This window comes from Castanea sativa, chromosome 1 (genome assembly GCF_040712315.1).
Source record: "Castanea sativa cultivar Marrone di Chiusa Pesio chromosome 1, ASM4071231v1".
In the NCBI taxonomy this organism is placed as follows: Eukaryota; Viridiplantae; Streptophyta; class Magnoliopsida; order Fagales; family Fagaceae; genus Castanea; species Castanea sativa.
The window spans coordinates 64177743-64199174 of record NC_134013.1 but is presented as its reverse complement, the minus strand read 5'-3'; the positions used below and the strand labels follow the sequence as shown (position 1 = coordinate 64199174).

General features: G+C 34.3%; 2 protein-coding genes across 5 annotated transcripts; both read left to right on the top strand.

The window, feature by feature from the left end:
* Nucleotides 1–1973: 1973 nt before the first annotated feature.
* LOC142606312 (4-coumarate--CoA ligase-like 9) lies at nucleotides 1974–7580 on the top strand. 4 transcript variants are annotated; one of them, XR_012839125.1, is made up of 6 exons: nucleotides 1974–3137; nucleotides 3500–3689; nucleotides 5556–5687; nucleotides 5795–5862; nucleotides 7133–7235; nucleotides 7323–7357. XR_012839125.1 is itself a non-coding variant. In XM_075777684.1 (6 exons), the coding sequence occupies exons 1-6, from the start codon at nucleotides 2097–2099 to the stop codon at nucleotides 7446–7448; spliced, it is 1674 nt and encodes a 557-aa protein (XP_075633799.1). In that variant the 5' UTR covers nucleotides 1975–2096; the 3' UTR covers nucleotides 7449–7580. The 4 variants fall into 4 exon arrangements, 3 of the variants coding, with proteins under 3 accessions (XP_075633809.1, XP_075633804.1, XP_075633799.1); XM_075777684.1 differs by having other exon boundaries at nucleotides 1975–3137; nucleotides 5556–5701; nucleotides 7323–7580; XM_075777694.1 differs by lacking the exon at nucleotides 7323–7357 and having other exon boundaries at nucleotides 7141–7237.
* A 5171-nt stretch (nucleotides 7581–12751) lies between these two features.
* LOC142639014 (4-coumarate--CoA ligase-like 9) lies at nucleotides 12752–18139 on the top strand. The gene is made up of 6 exons (XM_075813107.1): nucleotides 12752–13900; nucleotides 16390–16579; nucleotides 16992–17137; nucleotides 17253–17320; nucleotides 17545–17647; nucleotides 17761–18139. The coding sequence occupies exons 1-6, from the start codon at nucleotides 12917–12919 to the stop codon at nucleotides 17884–17886; spliced, it is 1617 nt and encodes a 538-aa protein (XP_075669222.1). The 5' UTR covers nucleotides 12752–12916; the 3' UTR covers nucleotides 17887–18139.
* Nucleotides 18140–21432: the final 3293 nt, after the last annotated feature.

Sequence of the window (21432 nt, the reverse complement as noted above, 5' to 3'; positions counted from 1 at the left end):
TGCCAATCCATCACTTTTGGGTAGTTCCAACTACTATGTAAGACTTTGAACTTTCGTTCAATGGTATAAAAAAAAAAAAAAAAAGTTTATGATTGCATATGAATTTCCTGGAGGTGTTTTGGATAGTAGTTTGGCTTGTAAATAGCTAACGTTTTATTTTTTGGATTTGGGGATAATTAAGCTTGATGATAGTTTGGCTTGTAAATGGTTATGTTATAGCTGCTAAGGGAATTTTGGGGCAGAAAAAGAAAATGAAAGTTGTATTTTTCAATCAGTGAGGGCTAGTGGTGATTTGATTGACAGTGTTTTAGCAACCTTGGTAGAGGACAAAGTTGTTCCTGATTCTTTCTATGGGTTGCAAAATGAGAGACAATTATAGATATTGTTGATTCTGCAAGAGAGTTTATACATTTTGGTTTTTACAACTTTTCAGAGTAAGCTGGAATGCAATTCACCACATAAGACATAAAATATGCTGGTACAACCCAGCATTTGTATAACTTTTGTGTATATCTCCCTTTGAATGGTATCAAAAAAGATGAATCAGCACCTTATTTTTTTGAAGAGTTCATCCATCAAAACAAAATACTTACACTTCTCAATGAGAAATTGCCATTTTAACAACATTACCAATAGTTTGCCCTGATATTCAATGAGAGAGGCACTATTCAAAAACAGTTCATATAATTGGGAACAAGCTCAAACTCAACAACAAGCTGCCTAACAATTGAGAAATTTTATTGCCAAAATGAACAAAATTTACAATGAGATCCAAACACCAAAAACAAAGATTAACCTCATCTGTAAACACAAAAATTATTTGCAAATACAATAACTAAAAGCTAACATAGCTAATATAGCCTAACATACAAACTAATGCTAGGACAATTGAGCTTCTAAAGAGCAATTACAACTCCAAATTTAAATAACCATACCAAAACATAGCAGCCTAACTAACTAACTACCCCTGATCATCCCAACCAATTGCTCAACTCCTTGGTACAACACAGCAGCACCCCATGCACAACATAGCAGCAGCCCACGCACCCCAGTGCACACCTCAATGTACATAGCTGTGCATCACCCAACTTACCTTAATGCACACCATTGTCTTAGCACGTGCCTCAGTATTTTGGCGTTGTATCACATCAGAACCAATTCTTTAAAGCCATTGATACAATCTTTCTTCAAAACTTTGGGACAACAATTTCGCAGCATCAACAACAACATTCAAATGCAAAACCATGAAACCCAACGACTAAAAGACTCACAATCACAATCTAGAGTTAAAAACTAGGACTCAGGATATTAACCTCCCCACATTACAAATTCAAAAAAACTTAAAACATCTGTATGCTTTCATCTCATCAACCACATCCCTGTTAAGATCGAATGGGCATGAGTCTTAAAACCAAAACCCAAAATTCCCATGACCACCAAATCCGATACCAAAACCGATCGAAGCTTGTGGGCTTTGGGTCCTATCTTTGCTTCTCGGCAAAGATGTTGCAACCCAAAATTCTCACGTCCCCACCAAATCCGATACCAAAACCAGCCTCCATGGAAATTGTTGGTTTTCCCTTTGGGCCTCCACTGACCGTGTCATTGCCGGAGTTCTTGTCAAAACAGTGGCATTCCATGGCTTAACACTTCTTTGAATTTCAATTTCATATAGAAAGAGAGGGGGAATTTCTTCTCTAGAGAGATATTGGGGAAATAGAGCTAGAGGGAGAGAGAAAGAAAGAGGTAGATGTGTTTGAGAGAAATTTTGATTTTGGTTAATCGATTTTTGGTTTCCGGCTGTGGGTAAGTGGAGCTGAGTTTAACCTTGGTTTGGTTTTGCTAACAATAGTAAAGTTAATGGGAAGTGATGATATGGAGCCGAGTTTTAAAAAATGGACCACATGAGGAACCAATAATTTCTCGCTTACATGGGCCAAGCATCTATATCTGATCTGTTTGCCTCTCAAATGGGAGACATAGGTGACATTAATCATCAATCACATGCTTTACAATATCCTTCTCTCCATTTCCATATTTTCATTACAAGACTAAGATCAATATCTAAACACAAGAACTCCTAGATTAATTTTCACATGGACCAAGCAGCGAAGCATCATCATCTCATCGATCCAAAGAGCGGTTTCAACAGAGAAACAAAGACTTTCCACAGCCTCAGACCCTCAATTCATCTTCCTCCACAACACATTCCTATGTCAGCAGCTGAATACGCTTTCTCACTTCGACTACTCAACTCATCGCCATGGCAGCACCTTGACTCACTCGCTTTCATCAATTCCTCCACGGGTCAACGCGTCTCCTTCTCCGAGTTCACTCGCAAAACCCTAACTCTAGCCTCTTGTCTCCATTCAGTTATCGGACTCTCCAAAGGCGACACCGCCTTCGTTCTCTCTCAAAATCTCGTTCAGGTTCCGATCCTCTGCTTCTCGCTGCTCTCTCTCGGTGTAGTCATCTCTCCGGCTAATCCACTCAACACCGACTCTGAGATTTCCCGCTTAATCCAACTATGCAACCCAGTGATCGCGTTTTCCACTTCATCCTCTGCTCACAAGCTTTCAAATGTTACCACTCTCCGTTTCAAAACCATCCTCCTCGACTCGCCCGAGTTCGACTCAATGACGACGAGTAGTACTCCGATACAAAAGCTCGATCACGTCGAAGTGAGACAGTCCGATTTGGCGGCGATATTTTACTCGTCGGGGACCACCGGAACAGTCAAAGGAGTGATGGTGACTCACCGGAACCTAATGGGGAATGTGGCCGGAGCTTACGCGAACCGGACGACGGAGAGAAAATCGCCTGCGGTGCTCCTCTGTACGGTGCCATACTTTCACATGTACGGGTATTCGTTTATTTTGAGGTTGGTGGCTTTGAGCGAGTGCGCGGTGGTAATGGAGAGGTTTGATTTGAGGAAGATGGTGAGAGCGATGGAGGAGTTTAGGGTGACCCACTTGGCGCTGGCTCCACCGTTACTGGCTGCTATGGCTAAGAATGATGATGTAACGGGCGGTTGTGATCTGAGTTCGTTGGAAGAGGTTGTGTGTGGCGGCGCTCCGCTTGGGAAGGACGTAATCTCCGCTTTCTTGACAAGGTTTCCGAGAGTTGCCCTTCTGCAGGTATGTGTATATTACTATATTGTACTGGATTCCATGAACGGCAAAACACAATTTTCAGCCCACGTACACATCAATATTATCTAAATCTCATAATTTCCTAAAAAAAAAATATCTGAGTACCACAAAATTTTACATAATTGTGGCCGAGATTGAGCAATGAAGACAAAATTATGGATTTATGCGTAACTTTCAAATATTCATAGTTTACATGTTAGAATTGTGGCAAAAAATTATGAAATTAAGTGTGTTTCTGTAACAGTTTGCTACCTTTCAAGTTATCAAAAAATAGCAAAAAACTGAACAATTGTGTGTTTTGTTTTTTTAATATGAGAAGAAAAATTATTAGGGAATTCTTGGTGCAGGGTTATGGGCTTACTGAATCAACAGGAGGAGTGTTCAGAACATGGGGTGCCGAGGAGAGTGTTCATTGGGGAGCAGCAGGGAAGCTTTCAGCAGGTTTTGAAGCTAAAATTGTGAACCCAGACACAGGTGATGCTTTGCCTCCCGGCAAGCAAGGGGAGCTTTGGATTAAAGGACCTGCTATTATGAAAGGTAAAAACCAAATTAAATAAATTAATAGAATAAAAAGGGAATCCTCGTGTTGTTCTCATTACTATTCGCAACTATATGCCACAGGCCCACAATACTTGTTATCCTGTCTTTATAGTAATGAAGTTGATAAATTTTTTTTTTTTGATGTATGCATTGTTGATAATTTTCGAATAGGCTAAATATTGTTTTACATTCATTGACATTATTTATTTTATATACATATTCACATTTGATGTTGCGTGAATGTCCACAGTGTGAGAGAATTAAAGTATTTTTGGGTCTATTGCAGGATATATATACTACTAAGGGGCTTCTTTGTTAGAATCCCCATTTTTTGGGTTCAAAAATATCTCTACACCCTTATATTTAAGTAAAGACAAAACTAAAATACAATTTAGTAAAAATACAACTCTAACTCCTATCAAAATATTGCCTAAAAAATAGGAGTCCAAATCTTCTATACTACTTTTTGTGTATTACTCTATATTCCACCAATCACTACTGATCATGTGTATGATTGCTTTCAATTTTAAATTTCAGTTATTATATAAGGAATATAAATTGAAAACATGGTAAGTAGTAATTGGTGGAATATAGAGTGGTATACAAAAAGTGGTACATAAGATTTGGACTAAAAAATTAGGGTTACTCTCGTGTTGATTTTCAATTGTTTTATCCGCTCATAAATTAGATTCTAAAAATAAAAATTATATTATAAATTAGATTCTCAAGATAAAATTATATATAAAAAATAAAGACATAGGTTTTTTTTTTGGCTATAAATAGGATCACTAAGTCCAATGTTTTCACTTTTTTCCCCTTCATCAAGATCTCTCTCTCTCTCTCTCTCTCTTCCCGTTTCCTTTCTTCTAAATTCTTATCCCACTTTTTTTTGGTTTTTGTTTTTTTTTTCAAGTCTCTTTTCTCTTGAATTATTAAAAAAAGGTGATTTTTAATGTACTCCCCCCCCTTTTTTCTTTTTAATGATTTATTTATTTATTTATGCTAGTGTTTGAATTTTTTTCTCTTCACATCTGTTTGTACAGCCTTTTCTTTTTTTCATCTTGTCCTTTTTTTATGTTCAAAATAGAAATCACTATGCGTGTGGTTTAATTGGATAGAAGAGAGAAACATTTCAAATTTTATTTTTAAATTATTAAAAAAGGTGATTTTTAATGTACTCCCTTTTTTCTTTTTAATGATTTATTTATGTTGATATTTGAATTGTTTTCTCTTCACATCTGTTCCTACTGTATTTTTTTTTCATTTTAATAAATGTCTTTTCTATGTTCAAAATAAAAATCACTATGTGTGTGGTTTAATTGGATAGAAGAGAGAAACGTCTCAAATTTTATATTTGAATTATTAAAAAAAATGTGATTTTTAATATACTCTATTTTTTTCTTTTTAATGATTTATTTATGTTGGTGTTTGAATTGTTTTCTCTTCACATCTATTTGTACTGCCTTTTTTTTTTAATGAATTTCTTTTTTATGTTCAAAATAAAAATCATTATGCGCGTGGTATAAATGGATAGAAGAGAGAAACGCCTTAAATTGAGATAAATGGAAAATTATGACACTAAAAAAAAAAAAGTCTCATTGCATGCGCGAACCGCGTTTGATGAGGCTAGTGTGTGTGTATATATATATATATATGTAATGTTACTTAATGCAATCTCTTGTTTAATAATTTATAAATATTTTTTATACTAGTTTGCCTCCCATAGCTGATAGCTCAATGTGGCAATGGTTGGAGAATACCAAAACCTAAAATGAGAGTTGATTGCTGTTCTGATCAACCGTAGCATTTATCCTTTATAAAATGACTGTAAATGCGTCATGAGCGTTTTGTGAATTATTGCAGGTTATGTTGGTGATCCCGAAGCAAATTCTGCCACCTTAGTAGCTGATGGGTGGTTGAGAACGGGTGATCTTTGCTATATTGATGAGGGAGGTTTCCTTTATGTTGTAGATAGGCTTAAAGAATTGATCAAATGTAAGGGATACCAGGTATTTTTCTTTTCACTACTTTATACTATATGTTATGTCTTTAAAGAACCTCACCAGGGCTCATGAATTGCTTTGTACATATACATTATGCAGGTAGCTCCTGCAGAGCTGGAACATGTGCTTCAATCTCATCCGGAGATAGTTGATGCTGCTGTTATACCGTAAGTTTTTTAACTTCCTAGGATTTTGAAAAACCACAAACAAACAAAGAAGACAGTTTCTAACAAGTATGGTTAAGCCCTCATAACATACATCTATAGATTGTGTTTTTTTTTTTTGGGGTATCAATCCCACTCTAGAGTTAAACTCTCTGGCAGTCTTTGTTAATAACATTTTTCTCATTAGCAAACTCAAAGATCACAATTATAGTTAAGAGAAATATTCTCTAAACTTTTTTGGGTCTACAAGAGCCCGAATATTTGTTAATATTGAATTTTATAATGCACTTAATTTACTTTTTAAAGAGACTTCAGTCACTTCTTTAATAGTTAATTATTTATTAAAAATAGTTTGTTTACCTGATTTCGTCGTTAGCAACAATCACAAGGACGTCATTAGAGGTAAGTGAAACAAAATCCTCCGAAAACTCACCCCAAAGTTTTCAAATGGATTCAATCTTCTTGCTTTGTTTTAAGAAAAGCTTTTGGGTGCCGAAGAGGTTAACATTAATTGATATTGCTACGATACTGTATGAAGTATTAATACAAATTATTTGTTCAACCTTTTGTATTCTACTTTATAATTCATCAATTATGGTATACCATGTTAAAATTTTATTTTTTCCAATTTCATACTTTGTGTATTTATGTAAAGTAAAAAGATTTACGTAACAAAATGTAAGTAATGGAGCACAAAGTGGAACACAACGTACAAGGGATTTGAATTCATGAAATGCTAGAAACAAAGAAAATAACACAATGGGTTCTTTTTTTTCTTTTTTTTTTTAATTGGTTGCATTTTTGGGGGGATAGATACGATAAAGTTTTAACAAGTTGGTTTTTTGGTAATTACATTTTATTATAAAGTCAAGACACCAATTTATTTTTAGTGTAGATGGAATTTGAACTCTAAATCTCTTGTTCGGCGACAAGAGATTTTATAATTTAAACAACATTGAGTTTTTATTTTAGTAGATAATTGAGTTTAAGAACATTAAGAAACAATAATTTTGTATCTATTTCTTATGTTTATATTATAGTAATAAGTTATTAACACTAAATATGCTAGTTAGAATTTTCATATATTACTTAATATAGTTTTGAATTATTATTATTATTTCTTATCTTCGAAATGGTGGAAATTTCAAATTTGATTCATACCTTGGTCTCCCTAAAGTTGAAATTTTGGTTCCATCCTTGGCATCATATATAAATTTCTATTTTTAATCTTGTGTATCATATTCGATTATTAAAATTTCATATAAATTGGTAGATACCCAGATGAAGAAGTTGGTCAGGTGCCAATCGCTTTTGTGGTGAGACAACCTCAAAGCAACCTTGATGAAGCTGAAACAATGGATTTTGTTGCAAAACAGGTGTCTTCATGATCACTAAAATAAAACTCCAATTGATAAATTAATCAGTTTTTGGTTTGTTAATTAGGACTTTTCTCTTGACTGCAGGTTGCACCATACAAGAAAATAAGGCGTGTAACATTTGTCAATTCCTTACCCAAGAGTGCGTCTGGAAAATTATTGAGAAAGGATTTGAGGAAGATTGTTACTTTGAGCTCTTCTTCTAGGTTGTGATTTTTTGTTGGGCAATATATAGTAAACATAAGAAGCTCTCCAATCATGTCTGATGGTGATGATGATAATTATATATTTATTAGTTTGCTGGAATTAATTAAAGTTTCAAGGTAAAGTCTACCATTGCGATGAGATATTGCTAGGTCACCATCTTCCCCTACTATAATTAGTGGACCTCTCGCACCAGTGGTTTAAGCACAAACCTTTGTGAAGATAGAATTCTTCTCCCTCACCCATTAGAGCAGTTTGTGAGGTCTAGTCCCACTCCTGCCGATAATTTGCAATGCAAAAAATGTCCAAAACTAGAGTTTGGAGGTTATATTTCCCTCTTTTAGTTTTGGGTTAATTACATTTTATAGACTTAAGGTTTGGGTCAAATTCAATTTCTTAAGTTGTTAGTTTGTAATGAACCCAAACCGTGTGCAACAAGCCCAGCTCAACCCAATTAAGATGGACATGAGTGAAGATCGAAAGCATGTGAAATTATAAATAAATCAGGAACAAAGAGCGAGACAAACTGACAAACCCATGGTGTGTTAATTAGTTACAGGTTGTTGTACAATTAGTTAGTTGGTTAAAGAGACAATTTTGATCTTACTTGATACTAGCATTGTCGTATCCCTTGTCTAACTATGTGTTTGGTTAAGTGGAAATTGATTTTCGAAAAACATTTTCCACATTTACAGATATTTGAGATGACAGAAAATGTTAGTTAATTGAAAATGTTATTAAAATGACCATAAAATAAAGGAAATTATGGTCGAGAGTAGTTTACACTTTCATTTTCTGTAAAACTATTTTCTACCTTATTCAAAACTTATCAACCGAAACTCCACCCCCATCGCTACCCCTTACTATCTGCCACTCAGTCACCACTTTCTACTAACATCTTTGGTCTTTGGTGGCCAACCACTGCTGCCAATGGCTAGTGGCAGCTATCGCCATCACGGATCCTTTGATCATGACTTTTTAATCTAATATTTTCTCATTTTTATTTATTTATTATACATGTGCTTGGGAGATGAGAAAATGTGAGAAAGTTGTATAAAATATGTTTTCTATAGCATTTTTAGGAATGCAACCAAACACTGAAAAATAATTTCCAGAGTATTTTTAAAAAATGCAACCAAACACTTGAAAACAATTTCTTTTCTTGAAAATATTTTCTGTTGAACCAAACATAGCCTGAATACTAGGAGTGATATAACAATTCTAAGAGCACCCATATTAGTGAGTCCATAATAGAAAAATGTGTAAAATTTACATAGTTTTACTTAAAAATGACCTACATCAGTCAATGTGTAATTGTATAAATTTACAAGTTTGTTTCAATAATAATGTAAATTTACATTGATATTATTCATTTTACATTTATTTATTTTATTCATCCTTTATGTATTCCAATGGTTAATGAAGAGAGCAGATAATGGTTGTCTTGTGTGAAGAAAGAGAGACAATTAAAAAATAATATTTTAATAAAATATGATGTAAATAGATAATACTAGTCACTAACCCATGTGATGCATGGAAAAATTATTGACTTTGAAAAAAAAAAATTCAACAATGAGTAAATAGACATTTTTCGAGTTAGTATTTAAAAATATATATATATATTTAACTTCTATACTTTTCTATAGTTTAAAAGTGTTGTCTAACATTGAACGTTATTGAGTTGCAAGTGCATAGTTATCGAAACTTACAAAGTAATTTACAATTCTTAAATTAATAAAGCAAAACTCACAATAGTTATATATACACACACTGAAAACTAATATAAACTGCAAATATATAAACAAAAATCATGATATGAGGAAGACACATCAAGTTTCAAAACAATATAGACTTTCTCGTAGTAATAACAATGTGAGGATACTTCCCCAATTAATTAGAATTATCCGCTTTGGGGAGCCAGTCCCTCACGGTTTATTTCTCAAGCGACGAGGGAGCGTACGGATCTTCACCCTCTAGGGGCTTTACACATGTGTTGTAGTGGTACACTCATGGTTGCTCCAGAAGCTTATAAACCATGAGTGGGAGGGAACTCTTGCCGATGTGGTGTTGTAGTGGTACACTCATGGTTGCTCCAGAAGCTTATAAACCATGAGTGGGAGGGAACTCTTGCCGATGTGGGACTGCGGTGTAAAGCCCCCAGAGGGTGAAGATCCGTACGCTCCCTCGTCGCTTGAGAAATAAACCGTGAGGGACTGGCTCCCCAAAGCGGATAATTCCGATTAATTGGGGAAGTATCCTCACAAACAATATAGACAATTCAAAACATGGAACAATATCATGTTAAATCCAAACATGATATTACCTAATTCCATTATCTTTTATGTTAAATACAAACAAATAATTAATTGAAATTAATCCAAACAAATAATTAATCAACCAAAAATCATAGCTTTTAATAACAAAACAAAAAATCACATGAACCTAAATAAAAAACATTTAAGATGAAAAATTAAGATCAATCTACTTAGATGCAAATACCAAAAAACTCTAAAGCTTTAAACTACAAAATTTATAGAATCCCCAAATTCTACTTTAAAACCAAACCAAATTCAACAAATTTATATATAACATACCAAATAAAAATTTATCGTTCCCTAGGCTGGAAAACATAGGTTGCAGCTTTGGTTTTTCTTCAAAAAAATTGAGTTGCTTTATCAGCCATGTACAATATAAAAAAATAATTAGTAGAAATTTCAACTCAAAAACCAAACCCATGAAAACAATGTCAAAATAAATATAGAGATTAACTCAAATACTTAAAAGAAAATCATTTCTAAACATAATAAAAGAATAAGATAGAAAGAAAATCTCAGGCACATATGAAAGCAAATAAAAAATTCAACATAAAAGATAAAATTCATTAATAACAATATAAACAATTATCCACATATGTTGAATTGAAATTTTATTAATAATAACAATATAAAAAAATTCGACATAAAATTCATTAATTAAAGAAGAAAGTTGAATCAGATTGCTTGTGTTTTATTTATTTATTTATTTACGTTAGTTTTTTTTTTTAAAAAATCCTAAAGTGAAGTTAAGTTTAGGGTTTTGAGGTGGTAATTGTTAAGGTTTTGAGGAGGGAAAAGAGACTCCTAACAGGAGTCCTTTTTTTTTCTTAATCCTAACTGTTTTTTTTTGTTTTGTTACGTGAGTCTCTCTCTCTCTCTCTCTCTCTCTCTAATCTTAAAGTTAAGTTAAGTTTAAGGTTTAGGTTTTGAGGTAGTAATTGTTAAGATTTTGAGGAGGGGGAGCTCTCTCTTTTTCTCTCTTTTTCTTGATCTAACATTGGTCTTTTTTATTTTTTTGAGTCTTATTTTCAACGTGAGTCTTTTTTTTTTTAGAGTCCTGTCATAATTTTTATTTTATATAGATTATCAATGCTTGAATTTGAGTTTAAGTTGGACTTGTTAGAGAGATAGAGTTTTACTCCTTGTTAAGTTTTGATTAAACAAAAATAATTTTGTTTTAAAAAAATTATAATGATGAGTTTGAGTTTAAATTGGATTTGTTAGAGAAATAAAGTTTCACTCCTTGTTAAGTTTGAACTAAAAAAAATTATTTAAATAAAATGATAATTTTATTTAAATATTGTGCTGACGTGAAAAATTGTGAGAGTTTCAAAAGTTTTGGTTATATATATATGTTGAAGTAGTTCCTCCAGCGTTCTGCTAGGGCATCAGGGTATCTGTATGAAACATATGTGTACCCTTCATACCATGGGTCTTGGTAAGTAAAACCATTAATGAGGACAAGATGCTTTAAGGGATGAACTTCCATCCAGTTTTTCTTGTCCCATCTTGGTAATGTACTCCAACATTTGATAGAAACAATAGGGTTGTTGACTTGCTTGACAGTATTTTGGATGATCTGGGGTAGTTGGCTAATTTGGTCATGACTTGTTAGCTTGATAAGTCTAATGAAACCGTATTCAAACATCTGTGAGAGCCAAGTAGGATCTCTTTCATCCTCGTCTGTTTCATCTTCATAGTTGACCAAAAGTTCTGAAAAGGGATGCCTGTTTTCATATACTTTGGAGCTGCTCCCAAAGTATTCTTCTCATGCGGCTTGTACTAGGATCTTATGCTAAAATAGGTAAATTGAAAAAAAAAACGATAAGATATAGACACATGTTTAAGAGTGGACACGTTAAATTGCGAATACGTGTCCACTGGATACCAGCCCCACCAAAGAAAAAAAAAAAAAAAACTTACAGCTCACTACGGTTTTAATGAAGGGATTATCAAGATTTGACCTGGTAGTTATTTAGTCAAGATTCTAACCACAAGATTTGTGTGGATAAACATAATTAAAGCAATAATCAATACACCCACGCCTAGGGATGGCAATGGGGCGGGGCGGGGCGTGGCGTGGCCGAAGGATGAGATCTTCATCTCCGCCCCGTATAGATTTTTCTTGCCCCATTCCTGCCCCGCCCCGCATGACGGGGAAAATTTCTTGCCCCATCCCCGCCCCTTAAGGCCCCGCGAAGACCCACGAAGCCTCGCCCTACACCGTAAAACTTTATTTCTTGTTAATTTTCCCTATAACTATTACCATTTTTTCAAATAAAATGACATGTTTCAATATTAAAAATATATTTGAAATTATAAATAAATTTATCGTATCAAATCAAACTAATTTTTAGTAAAAACTAAATAATATTATCTAAATGTTTAACAAGACAATGTCACAACAAAAATCTCATAGTATGACACAAAAATCTCATATTATGTTAATGATGAAAAGTAAGTTGAGACAGACATAGGAATCATGAATGAAAAGACAAAAAAAGAGAGTTAAAATTGATACCTTATTTCCAACTTTGCTTGAGAGAAAAGAGAGGTAGAACCACATTAGGTAGAATAAAATAAGCTAATGATGTTTTTGTTTAAATAGTAGGATTTTAGAGTATAAAAAAAAATACAACTTAATCCTTATTAACGCGGGGTGAGGCGGGGATGGGGTGGGGCAGGGCGGGGTGGGTCTAAAAAGTGTAAACCCATCCCCGCCCCGCCCCGCCCCGCCCTGCCCCGTGGTGCGGGTCTAAAATCTCACCCCATCCCCGCCCCATCACTTTTGCGGGATGAAAAAAACCCGCACAGGGCGAAGCGGGAACGGGCGGGTCAAGCGGGGCGGGAAAAAATTGCCATCCCTACCCACGCCAAGAAAATGATATATTCACGATGATACATTCACACGACTTTTACACATATAAGGTGACATAATCAGTGACGTAATTCATCTACTATCATTTTATTATCACCAAACACTTTTCCACGTACATCTCCTACAAATTCCCAAATGAAAAACGTTTCGAATTTCGACAGCCCCATCTTGGATCTCAGTTAACAACGTCCACTACTACAACTCCTAGTTTTAAGTTCTACTCTTCAGTCTTCACCGCCACAAACTTCGTTCTTTTCACAGGCTCAGCCAATTTAAAATATCAGATGGATCCAAACAGCGGTTTCAACTCAGAAACAAACACTTTCCACAGCCTCAGACCCCCAATCGATCTTCCACCACAACACATTCCTATATCAGCTTCTGATTACGCTTTCTCGCTCCGAGCTAACTCGCCATGGCCTGACTCACTCGCTCTCATCAACTCCTCCACGGGTCAGCGCGTTTTATACTCCGAGTTCACTAGCAAAACCCGAACTCTAGCCTCCTATCTTCACTCCGTCATCGGACTCTCCAAAGGCGACACCGCTTTCGTTCTCTCTCAAAACCTCGTCCAGGTTCCGATCCTCTACTTCTCGCTGCTCTCTCTTGGGATAATCATCTCTCCGGCTAACCCACTCAGCACCGAGTCAGAGATTTCAAGCCTAATCCAACTATGCAACCCAGTGATCGCATTTGCCACGTCATCAAGCGCTCACAAACTTTCAAACATTTCTCTCCGTTTCAAAACCATTGTCCTCGACTCGCCCGAGTTCGACTCAATGATGACGAGTCCGGTACAAACGATCGACCGCGTCGAAGTGAGTCAGTCCGATTTGGCGGCGATATTGTACTCGTCGGGGACCACCGGGAGAGTCAAAGGGGTGATGCTGACTCACCGGAACCTGATGGCGACTGTGTCCGGTACCTACGCGCACCGGACGGAGAGGAAGTCGCCTGCGGTGTTGCTCTATACGGTGCCGTACTTTCACGTGTTCGGGTTTTTCTACAGCTTGAAGTCGGTGGCTTTGAACGAGGGGGTGGTGATAATGGAGAGGTTCGATTTGAGGAAGATGATGAGGGCGGTGGAAGAGTTTAGGGTGACCCACGTGGTGGTGGCCCCACCGGTGGCGGTGGCAATGGCCAAGACTAATGTAACGGACGGCTACGATTTGAGCTCGTTGGAAGGGGTTGCGTGCGGTGCTGCTCCAATTGCGAAGGATGTCGTTTCCGCTTTCATGGCGAAGTTTCCAAGAGTTGTCTTTTTACAGGTATGTGAGTTTGCCTCCAAAGTCAAAGTCAAAGTCAGGTTTTTTTTTTGGGCTAAAATTTTCAATATTACAGATTCTACTTTGGAACGACAGGTCGTTTTTAATTGTAGCTTTCTTTTAAGTGCAGTGATTGCTTTACACCGTATGTTTAAAATATTTTTCAAAATGTTTTCCAATTGACTATAAATTTATTTGTAAAAATTTATAAAATATTTTTATCTTTAAAAGACTGGGTAAGATATTTTACAAAAATACACCGTGACTCTTCTCTTATCTCATCTTGTGTCTACGTTACTAGTGTCCACGTTCAAGTCGCATGAGTGGTTGTTTCCGCAATTGACCCCTTTGCTTTCATGGCGGGTGCCGACGGCCAGGTCATCAAAGATGGCAGTTTTGGTGGTCTAGTAACTTGTTTAGTTGACCTGACATGTAAAATTTTTTAACCACACAATCAATCATAGTTGCGTTTGGATATTTGGTTGAAAACTAAAAATATGGCAGTAAAGTAATTTTTAAATGTGTAAATGGTGTTGTGGGATCCTTTAATTTTTAATGAAAAAATTGCTGAAAAAATAGGTTTGTGGGTCCCATGAATAGTATACGGATCTACTGAAACGTGCTTTTCCAAAAAAAAGAAAGAAAAGAAAACGCAGACGTTGGATACCGCGTGAAACGCGATATAAAAAATTTACATGTCACATCAAACACTTGAAAATATTTTAGTATTTTATTTAAAATAAAATCTTATATGAAGATAATTTTTATTAGTATTTTTTTATTTATAGATTTTGCTATGTTTGGTAATATCAGAAAAAAATGGTCAATATATAGAAATTTTTTTAAAGATGTGAGATAAGATTGTATTTTCAAGAATTTTAAGAAAACAGCTCTATCTCACGTTAAACTAAATAAAGAAAACAACTCTAACTACCTCACGAGAAGCTAAATAAGAGATTTTTTTATTATTATTTTTTATACAAGATAGAATTTTATTTTAGTCTAATCTAAGTGTATATATATGTGAGTCTCCATCTTGGAGACTTGAATCCGACCCTTGCCCCCACACCCCACACCCTACAAACATTTATACTTGTGGAGTGACCATCGCACCAAGGGTATGCGATGGTGCTAAATAAGAGAAGTTAAAAGATAATTTTTTAAGTTTGTTACCATATATAGGAAAATGTTATAATTTTTTAGAAAATATATTTTTGAAAAATGATTTATCTTCAAGAAAATGTTAATTCCCACACAAACAAATTAAATATGAGTTAAAAAACGTGACTTGAAATCCCATTTTCAATTATCAATTACAATGTGACTAGTGGCGGTTTCAGGAATGTTTTTCAAGGTGTTTTTGGGTGGGCTTACTCTATTAAAATTTTTTTTTCTTCAGATTCTCTGTTACAATTTTTTCTTATTTTTTTTATAGATTTTAGTTCAATTTTTTTTAGCGTTTTCTTTTTGCTTGAAAGCAATGTTATGAATACCATTTTGGATCCTATTTCGGTTTGTTTAGTGTAACAGAATATTTCGGTACCGATCTATTTTGACGTACCATTTCAGGGTGTTTCAGGGTTTCTAAACAAAATTAAAAATAATATATATTTATATTTTCTTATACAACATAAAATTATTGATCCAAATAAGTAAACTTCAAATAAAACAAATCATTTAGTTTTTCTTTTTTGACACTCAAATCATTTAGTTATTACATAACAATTACTGTTTTAGAATATTAAAACATAAATATATAATTAAATAATGAAAATCAACAACCAAAAATAGTACAATAAGAGTATATATATATGTATATCATATTGGGAAGAGGCAAGACTTAATAAATAAGTTTGAAATCAAACTCTTTTGTTAGCTTTTTGAGTTTTGTTATTTCCAAAGTTTTGTCACGTGGGTGGGGTCAGCAAACTAAAAAAATAAAAGGGCAAACTAAAGAAAAAACTTGACAAAGCAAAAACTAGAGTAAAAAAATAAAGAAGAGGCAGACTAACAAAGCGTCTGAGACGAAGTAGAGAAGAAGAAAAGGAAGAAGAAGAATAAGAGGAGACCTTTGTGATAGCTGGATTTGTTTTTAGGCGTTCGACGTAGGTAATGACATGCTTTACTGACGAGTTTGTCAGTTTAAGAATTTTTCTTTTTGTCTTCTAAAAACTGATACCAGCCAAAATGTAATAAATAATCCATCAAAATTTAATTTTATTGGCATAAAATTTTTTTGAAAATGTTCCTAATTTTTTTTGAGGGTGTTTCTAATTTTTTTATGGGTAGATAAATAATTTATTATTATTATTTTATATATATATATAATTTCAGGTCAGGGTGGTCTTGGGACCACCAGGACCACCCTGACCTGTATGTGGCGCGGCCACTGAATGTGACTGTGTAAAGTAAGTTTTTGCCGTATTTTAATCACTTTTAATGGAAAAATAGATAGGAGATTTCAAAAACAAATAAATAAAAGATGGATGCAGGGTTATGGGCTAACTGAATCAACGGGGTCAGCGTGGCGAACAGTGGGTCAAGAGGAGAGTGTTCATTGGGGATCAACAGGGAGACTTTCGGGAGGTTTTGAAGCCAAAATTGTAGACCCGGACACAGGGCATGCTTTGCCTCCGTGCAAGCAAGGGGAGCTCTGGATTAGAGGACCCACAATTATGAAAGGTAAAGAAAAAAAAAATTATAAATAAAAAATTTTGTGACCTTGACACTTTGTACTGCATAATCACCATTCACTAATCAAAGTTGGCCGCATTACTCATAATTATCATGTCTTTTTAGGATTAGTGTTCATGATTAAAAGGGAATTACCTTCCAATAATTTACACTACAAAAGATGCAAGTAATTTCAAACATATTTACTTTTGAAATGAAAACAAATACAATGCATTCTCAGCTTCTTGTATATAATTCCTAGTTTGCCTCAGATAGCTCGATGAGGCAATGATTATTAGAGGATATCATATACATCCCAACATGAGATTTGATCTAGCATAGCTTTTTTGATCAGCATTTTTTGTAACTATTGTAAATTTACACGTGCCATATATGCGAGTTTAATTTGTGATTACTGCAGGTTATATTGGTGATCCAGAAGCAACTTCTGCAACTTTAGTAGCAGACGGTTGGTTGAGAACTGGTGATCTCTGTTATATTGATGAGGAAGGTTTCCTATTTGTTGTAGATAGGCTTAAAGAATTGATCAAATACAAGGGATATCAGGTATATATAATGTCACTCATCCTCTGCATTCTTATTTTTCTTTTTATAACAAGCATATGTTATGCCTTTAAAGAACACAATCAGGAGCTCATGCATTGGAATATACTTTCCGCAGGTAGCCCCTGCAGAGCTAGAACATTTGCTTCAGTCCCACCCGGAGATAGTTGATGCTGCTGTTATACCGTAAGTTAAAACAACTTACTCATGGTTTATGGATGCTCCCTACCTTTGGAGTGATATATATAGTAGCATTTTTCGATCTTTAATGTTACAGCATGCCATATATGAGTGCTATATTTTGCTTGTTTGTAGAACTGTAATGTGGCATTAGCTATAAGTTCTTATTGACGATTGTCAAAATTGTGCATCTTTTTTTATTATTAAAAATTCATACAATAAATTGGCAGATACCCTGATGAAGAAGCTGGTCAGGTGCCAATAGCTTTTGTGGTAAGACAGCCTCAAAGCTCCATTGGAGAAGCAGAGATAATAGATTTTGTCGCAAAACAGGTGCCTTCTAGTTCTCTGAGCTATAGTAATCTTTATAACATAAATTTTGAATTGATAAAATAATCAATATTTTGTTTGTCAAAATGAACACCTTATTTTCCCCTTGATTGTAGGTTTCACCATACAAGAAAATAAGACGCGTAACGTTTGTCAATTCCTTACCCAAGAGTGCAACTGGAAAATTATTGAGAAAGGATTTGAGGAAGATTGTTTCTGTCAACTCTTCTTCTAGGTTATGATTTCTTGCTGGGTCAATATACAGTAAAACAAACAAGAAACTCACCCATCATATCTGATGATGATGATGATGATTCCTCAATTTAGATTGTTGCAATTCAAGTTTGAAGATAAATTCTAGCATATATAGCATTAAGATATATATTGAGAGGTTACCACCTGCCCTAAGTGGACGCTGGACTTGGACGGAGCCAGACTATCGTGGGGTGGGGTGGGGTTCATGAAAATTCAAATTGGTATACATTTAGGGTCCGTTTGGATAGAACTTATTGCTGAAAACTGAAAACTGAAAACTGAAAACACTGTAGCAAAATAATTTTAAAATGTGTGAATAGTACCGCGGGACCCATTTTTAATGAAAAATTTGCTGAAAAGTGAAATTTGTGGGTCCGTGAACAGTGCACGAATGCACTGTTTACAGAAAATTGGGTCAACACTTGCGGCTGGATGAAAAAAAAAAAAAAACAAAACAAAACAAAACAAAACGCGGACGCAGAAACGCCTATCCAAACTCCATCTTAGTGACCGTTTGGATTGCGATGAATATATGTGCATCTGCGTATGCATTTTTTAGTGGCCCCAATAGTATCGTTCACGGAGCCGCAACTTGTGAAAAACACATTGTTAAAATTTGCTACAGTGTCCTCAGTCATACAGCTAGTCCACACCTTTTGTTTATTTTTTTTTAGAGATAATTATAACATGCTACTAACCCCGCAACTTGAATCCTTTCTCCTAGACCTTCAATCACTTTGTACATTGGGATGTGTCAATTTAGTTACAAGGCCTTTGGCTTTTGTTCATTTAAATGTACCCATTCTACATTTTTCCGGTAAAAAAAAGTTTGCTATAGTATTTTTATTTTAAAAATTATTTTGCTACAATGTTTTCAGCAATAAATTTTCAGTTTTCAGCAAAATAAGCAGTATCTAAACATACCCTTAATATTAACAAGCTATCAACACATAAAAAGATACAAAATAACAGTTTTTTTTTAATACATTACAATGCAACTATCAATCAAATTGAACATGTAAGGACAAATCACAAATAATCAAACAAAAAGATGCTAAGTGTGCATTTGGCTTCAAATTAAAAAAACAGTGTATTTTACTATTCAACTTATTTTTGCTATTATTCATAGACTCTACTGCATTTTTTGATACTACTCATAAGTCACACTATACTATTTCAATTAACTTTTATCTTTATTTATAATTCTTTCAACAAATTTTTTTTAGTTTTAATAAAATAAGTGAATTTCAAACAGACTTTAAACTAAAATACTAATTTGTTAGTAAGATTGTTGCTAAGATTAATTATTTATGCCTTATAATGCTTTGTTGTCTCTTTGATATAATTATAAAGCTGTCAACCTATTTATCAAAGACAGTTTTCTTTGAAAAATTACCGAAGAAAAACATACCCAGTTTTTTTTTTTTTGCCGCAACCCCCATAAGAAAAGAACAAACTTTGAAGTTTAAACGTTCAAACAAGACCACCACCACGCACACTAAAAGATAACCCAAAATCATAATCCGACCCAAATCAAAATTTGAATAACCTTCAAAACATAACCCAAAAAAAAAAATCCCAACCTACTTTTAAATTATCTTTCACCTCAGGTTCAAGTTCCACTTCCACTTTAACTTCCTCCAACAAATCTGGTGGCATGTGGCAATGATTTACTCAAACACGCCCTTCTATAATGGTGGTGGTGTGGCTGCTTATTAACTTTTTGTCTCTATTCAACTGAAACACTCTGACAGATATTTGGGTTTTTTTTTTTCCTTTAATTTTGTTGGGAATTACGGTGAGACTGAGATACAAATCTGGAATTTTTCTTTAAAAAAAAAAAAAATCAAGGATTTGGGCTGATTTTATATTATTTGGACTTATTTGTGTTGTTATTTGGGTTCTTTTGTATTGTTATATGGGCTCTTTGTGGTTTAAAGGGTATATTGGGGGCCTAATTTAATTCTTCATGGGCATAGATTCAAATTTATGCATAATACAAAAGAGTGCTAGTTCTTTTCTTGTTGGGTCAGGGGGCCATTACCCCCAACCCCTGGTCCAAACATAGCTCCTTCCGTTGGACCTCTAACACCAGAGGTTTGAGCACAAATAACCTTTTGTACATATACAATCCTTCGCTTTGTTAACCCATTAAAAACAACATTAATACATTTTCCTACCCACTCAATTTTATACAAATAATTTACATCCATGTGGCAACAACAGTATGTAGTAGGAAATGCGTAGATTGTCGTTGGGTTTGTCATATTGCGATCTGGCATACTGCACTCATAGTAGCGTATCAACAAGAAGAAAGACACCTTTTAGAGTTCTTAAGTTTATTTAAGGTAAAGTTATTGAAATCTTATCATTCCACTATGAAATGAGTGGTTTAAATTTTAACATATCATTCATCATTGACATTTAAATAGAAGTAGACTCTCTAACATTGATTGAAAGTTTATTCATACGTATAAAAATTTAAACAAAATCACCTGTTAACAAATTGACAACATTGTCTAATCAGAATAATACTTAAAAAAGTTTTGTCACATAATCCTCATATGGATTTAAAGCCAAATATATCATTGTACCCTAAGAATGATAGAAAAGAAAGGGAGCACCAAAACCAAGCCAAGAGAAATTTGTTTCATTTTCCATCTTGGCCTAGGGTCCTTGACTTGCATGCTTACAATATTCAATCCCTCACACAACATTTCTACTTTTTAAAAATTTTTAACTTTTCTAGATCCAATGGTAGATATTAAAAGCTAACTTTTTAACTTTTGATTTGAACTATTGAAAGGGCATTGCATGGTGTAATAGCCCTAGTTATTGCACCGGATCTCAATCCCCGGTGCATCCACCATCTTATCTAATAAATTATTTTTAGTAGTAGATAACATCATTAATGTCATCATTACACACACACACACACATTTATTTATTTTGTGAATACAAGATAGAAATTCTATTTTAGCCTAATTTATGTCATTATTATTGTTGTCATTTTCATTGTCGTGGTCATCATCATCATTATTATTCACAACTTGGCATGGGGTAGGGAATAAAGAGAAGATAAGTGTTCAACCTAGATTTCATTCCATTGAGACTAAGTTTGCCACAACACTGAAGAAAATTTTAGTATTCGATGAACCTCAAAACTTCAAGGAAACGATGTCTACACCTGGAAACCTTTTTAGATATAGGTTGTTAATAGTGAAATTGAATTCATTTTACAAAATCAGATATGAGAATTAGTGGATCTTATACAGTTTACCTAACTGAAAACTTGAGATATAAATGGATATTTAAGAGGACATTGAAAACTTATGAGTTAACAAGTAAAAAGCGAGGCTAATTGGAAAGGGTTACAAACAAAAGGAAGGAATGGATTGCTTTGATATTATATATTATATCCAATTATAAGAGCAACAAATGGATCCATTTGTATGTTAATAGATATTGCAGCGTTGCAAAGCCAATATACATCAAATGTATCATAAGACTATATTCCTGCATGGTGAATTTGA

Excerpts from the sequence above, each read along its gene's own strand:
- LOC142639014 (XM_075813107.1), top strand. The coding sequence starts at position 12,917 with ATGGATCCAAACAGCGGTTTCAACTCAGAAACAAACACTTTCCACAGC. Across the intron at positions 16,580-16,991 it reads AGGACCCACAATTATGAAAG|GTTATATTGGTGATCCAGAA; the intron begins GTAAAGAAAAAA and ends TGATTACTGCAG. Across the intron at positions 17,138-17,252 it reads TCAAATACAAGGGATATCAG|GTAGCCCCTGCAGAGCTAGA; the intron begins GTATATATAATG and ends TACTTTCCGCAG.
- LOC142606312 (XM_075777684.1), top strand. The coding sequence starts at position 2,097 with ATGGACCAAGCAGCGAAGCATCATCATCTCATCGATCCAAAGAGCGGT. Across the intron at positions 3,690-5,555 it reads AGGACCTGCTATTATGAAAG|GTTATGTTGGTGATCCCGAA; the intron begins GTAAAAACCAAA and ends GAATTATTGCAG. Across the intron at positions 5,702-5,794 it reads TCAAATGTAAGGGATACCAG|GTAGCTCCTGCAGAGCTGGA; the intron begins GTATTTTTCTTT and ends TACATTATGCAG.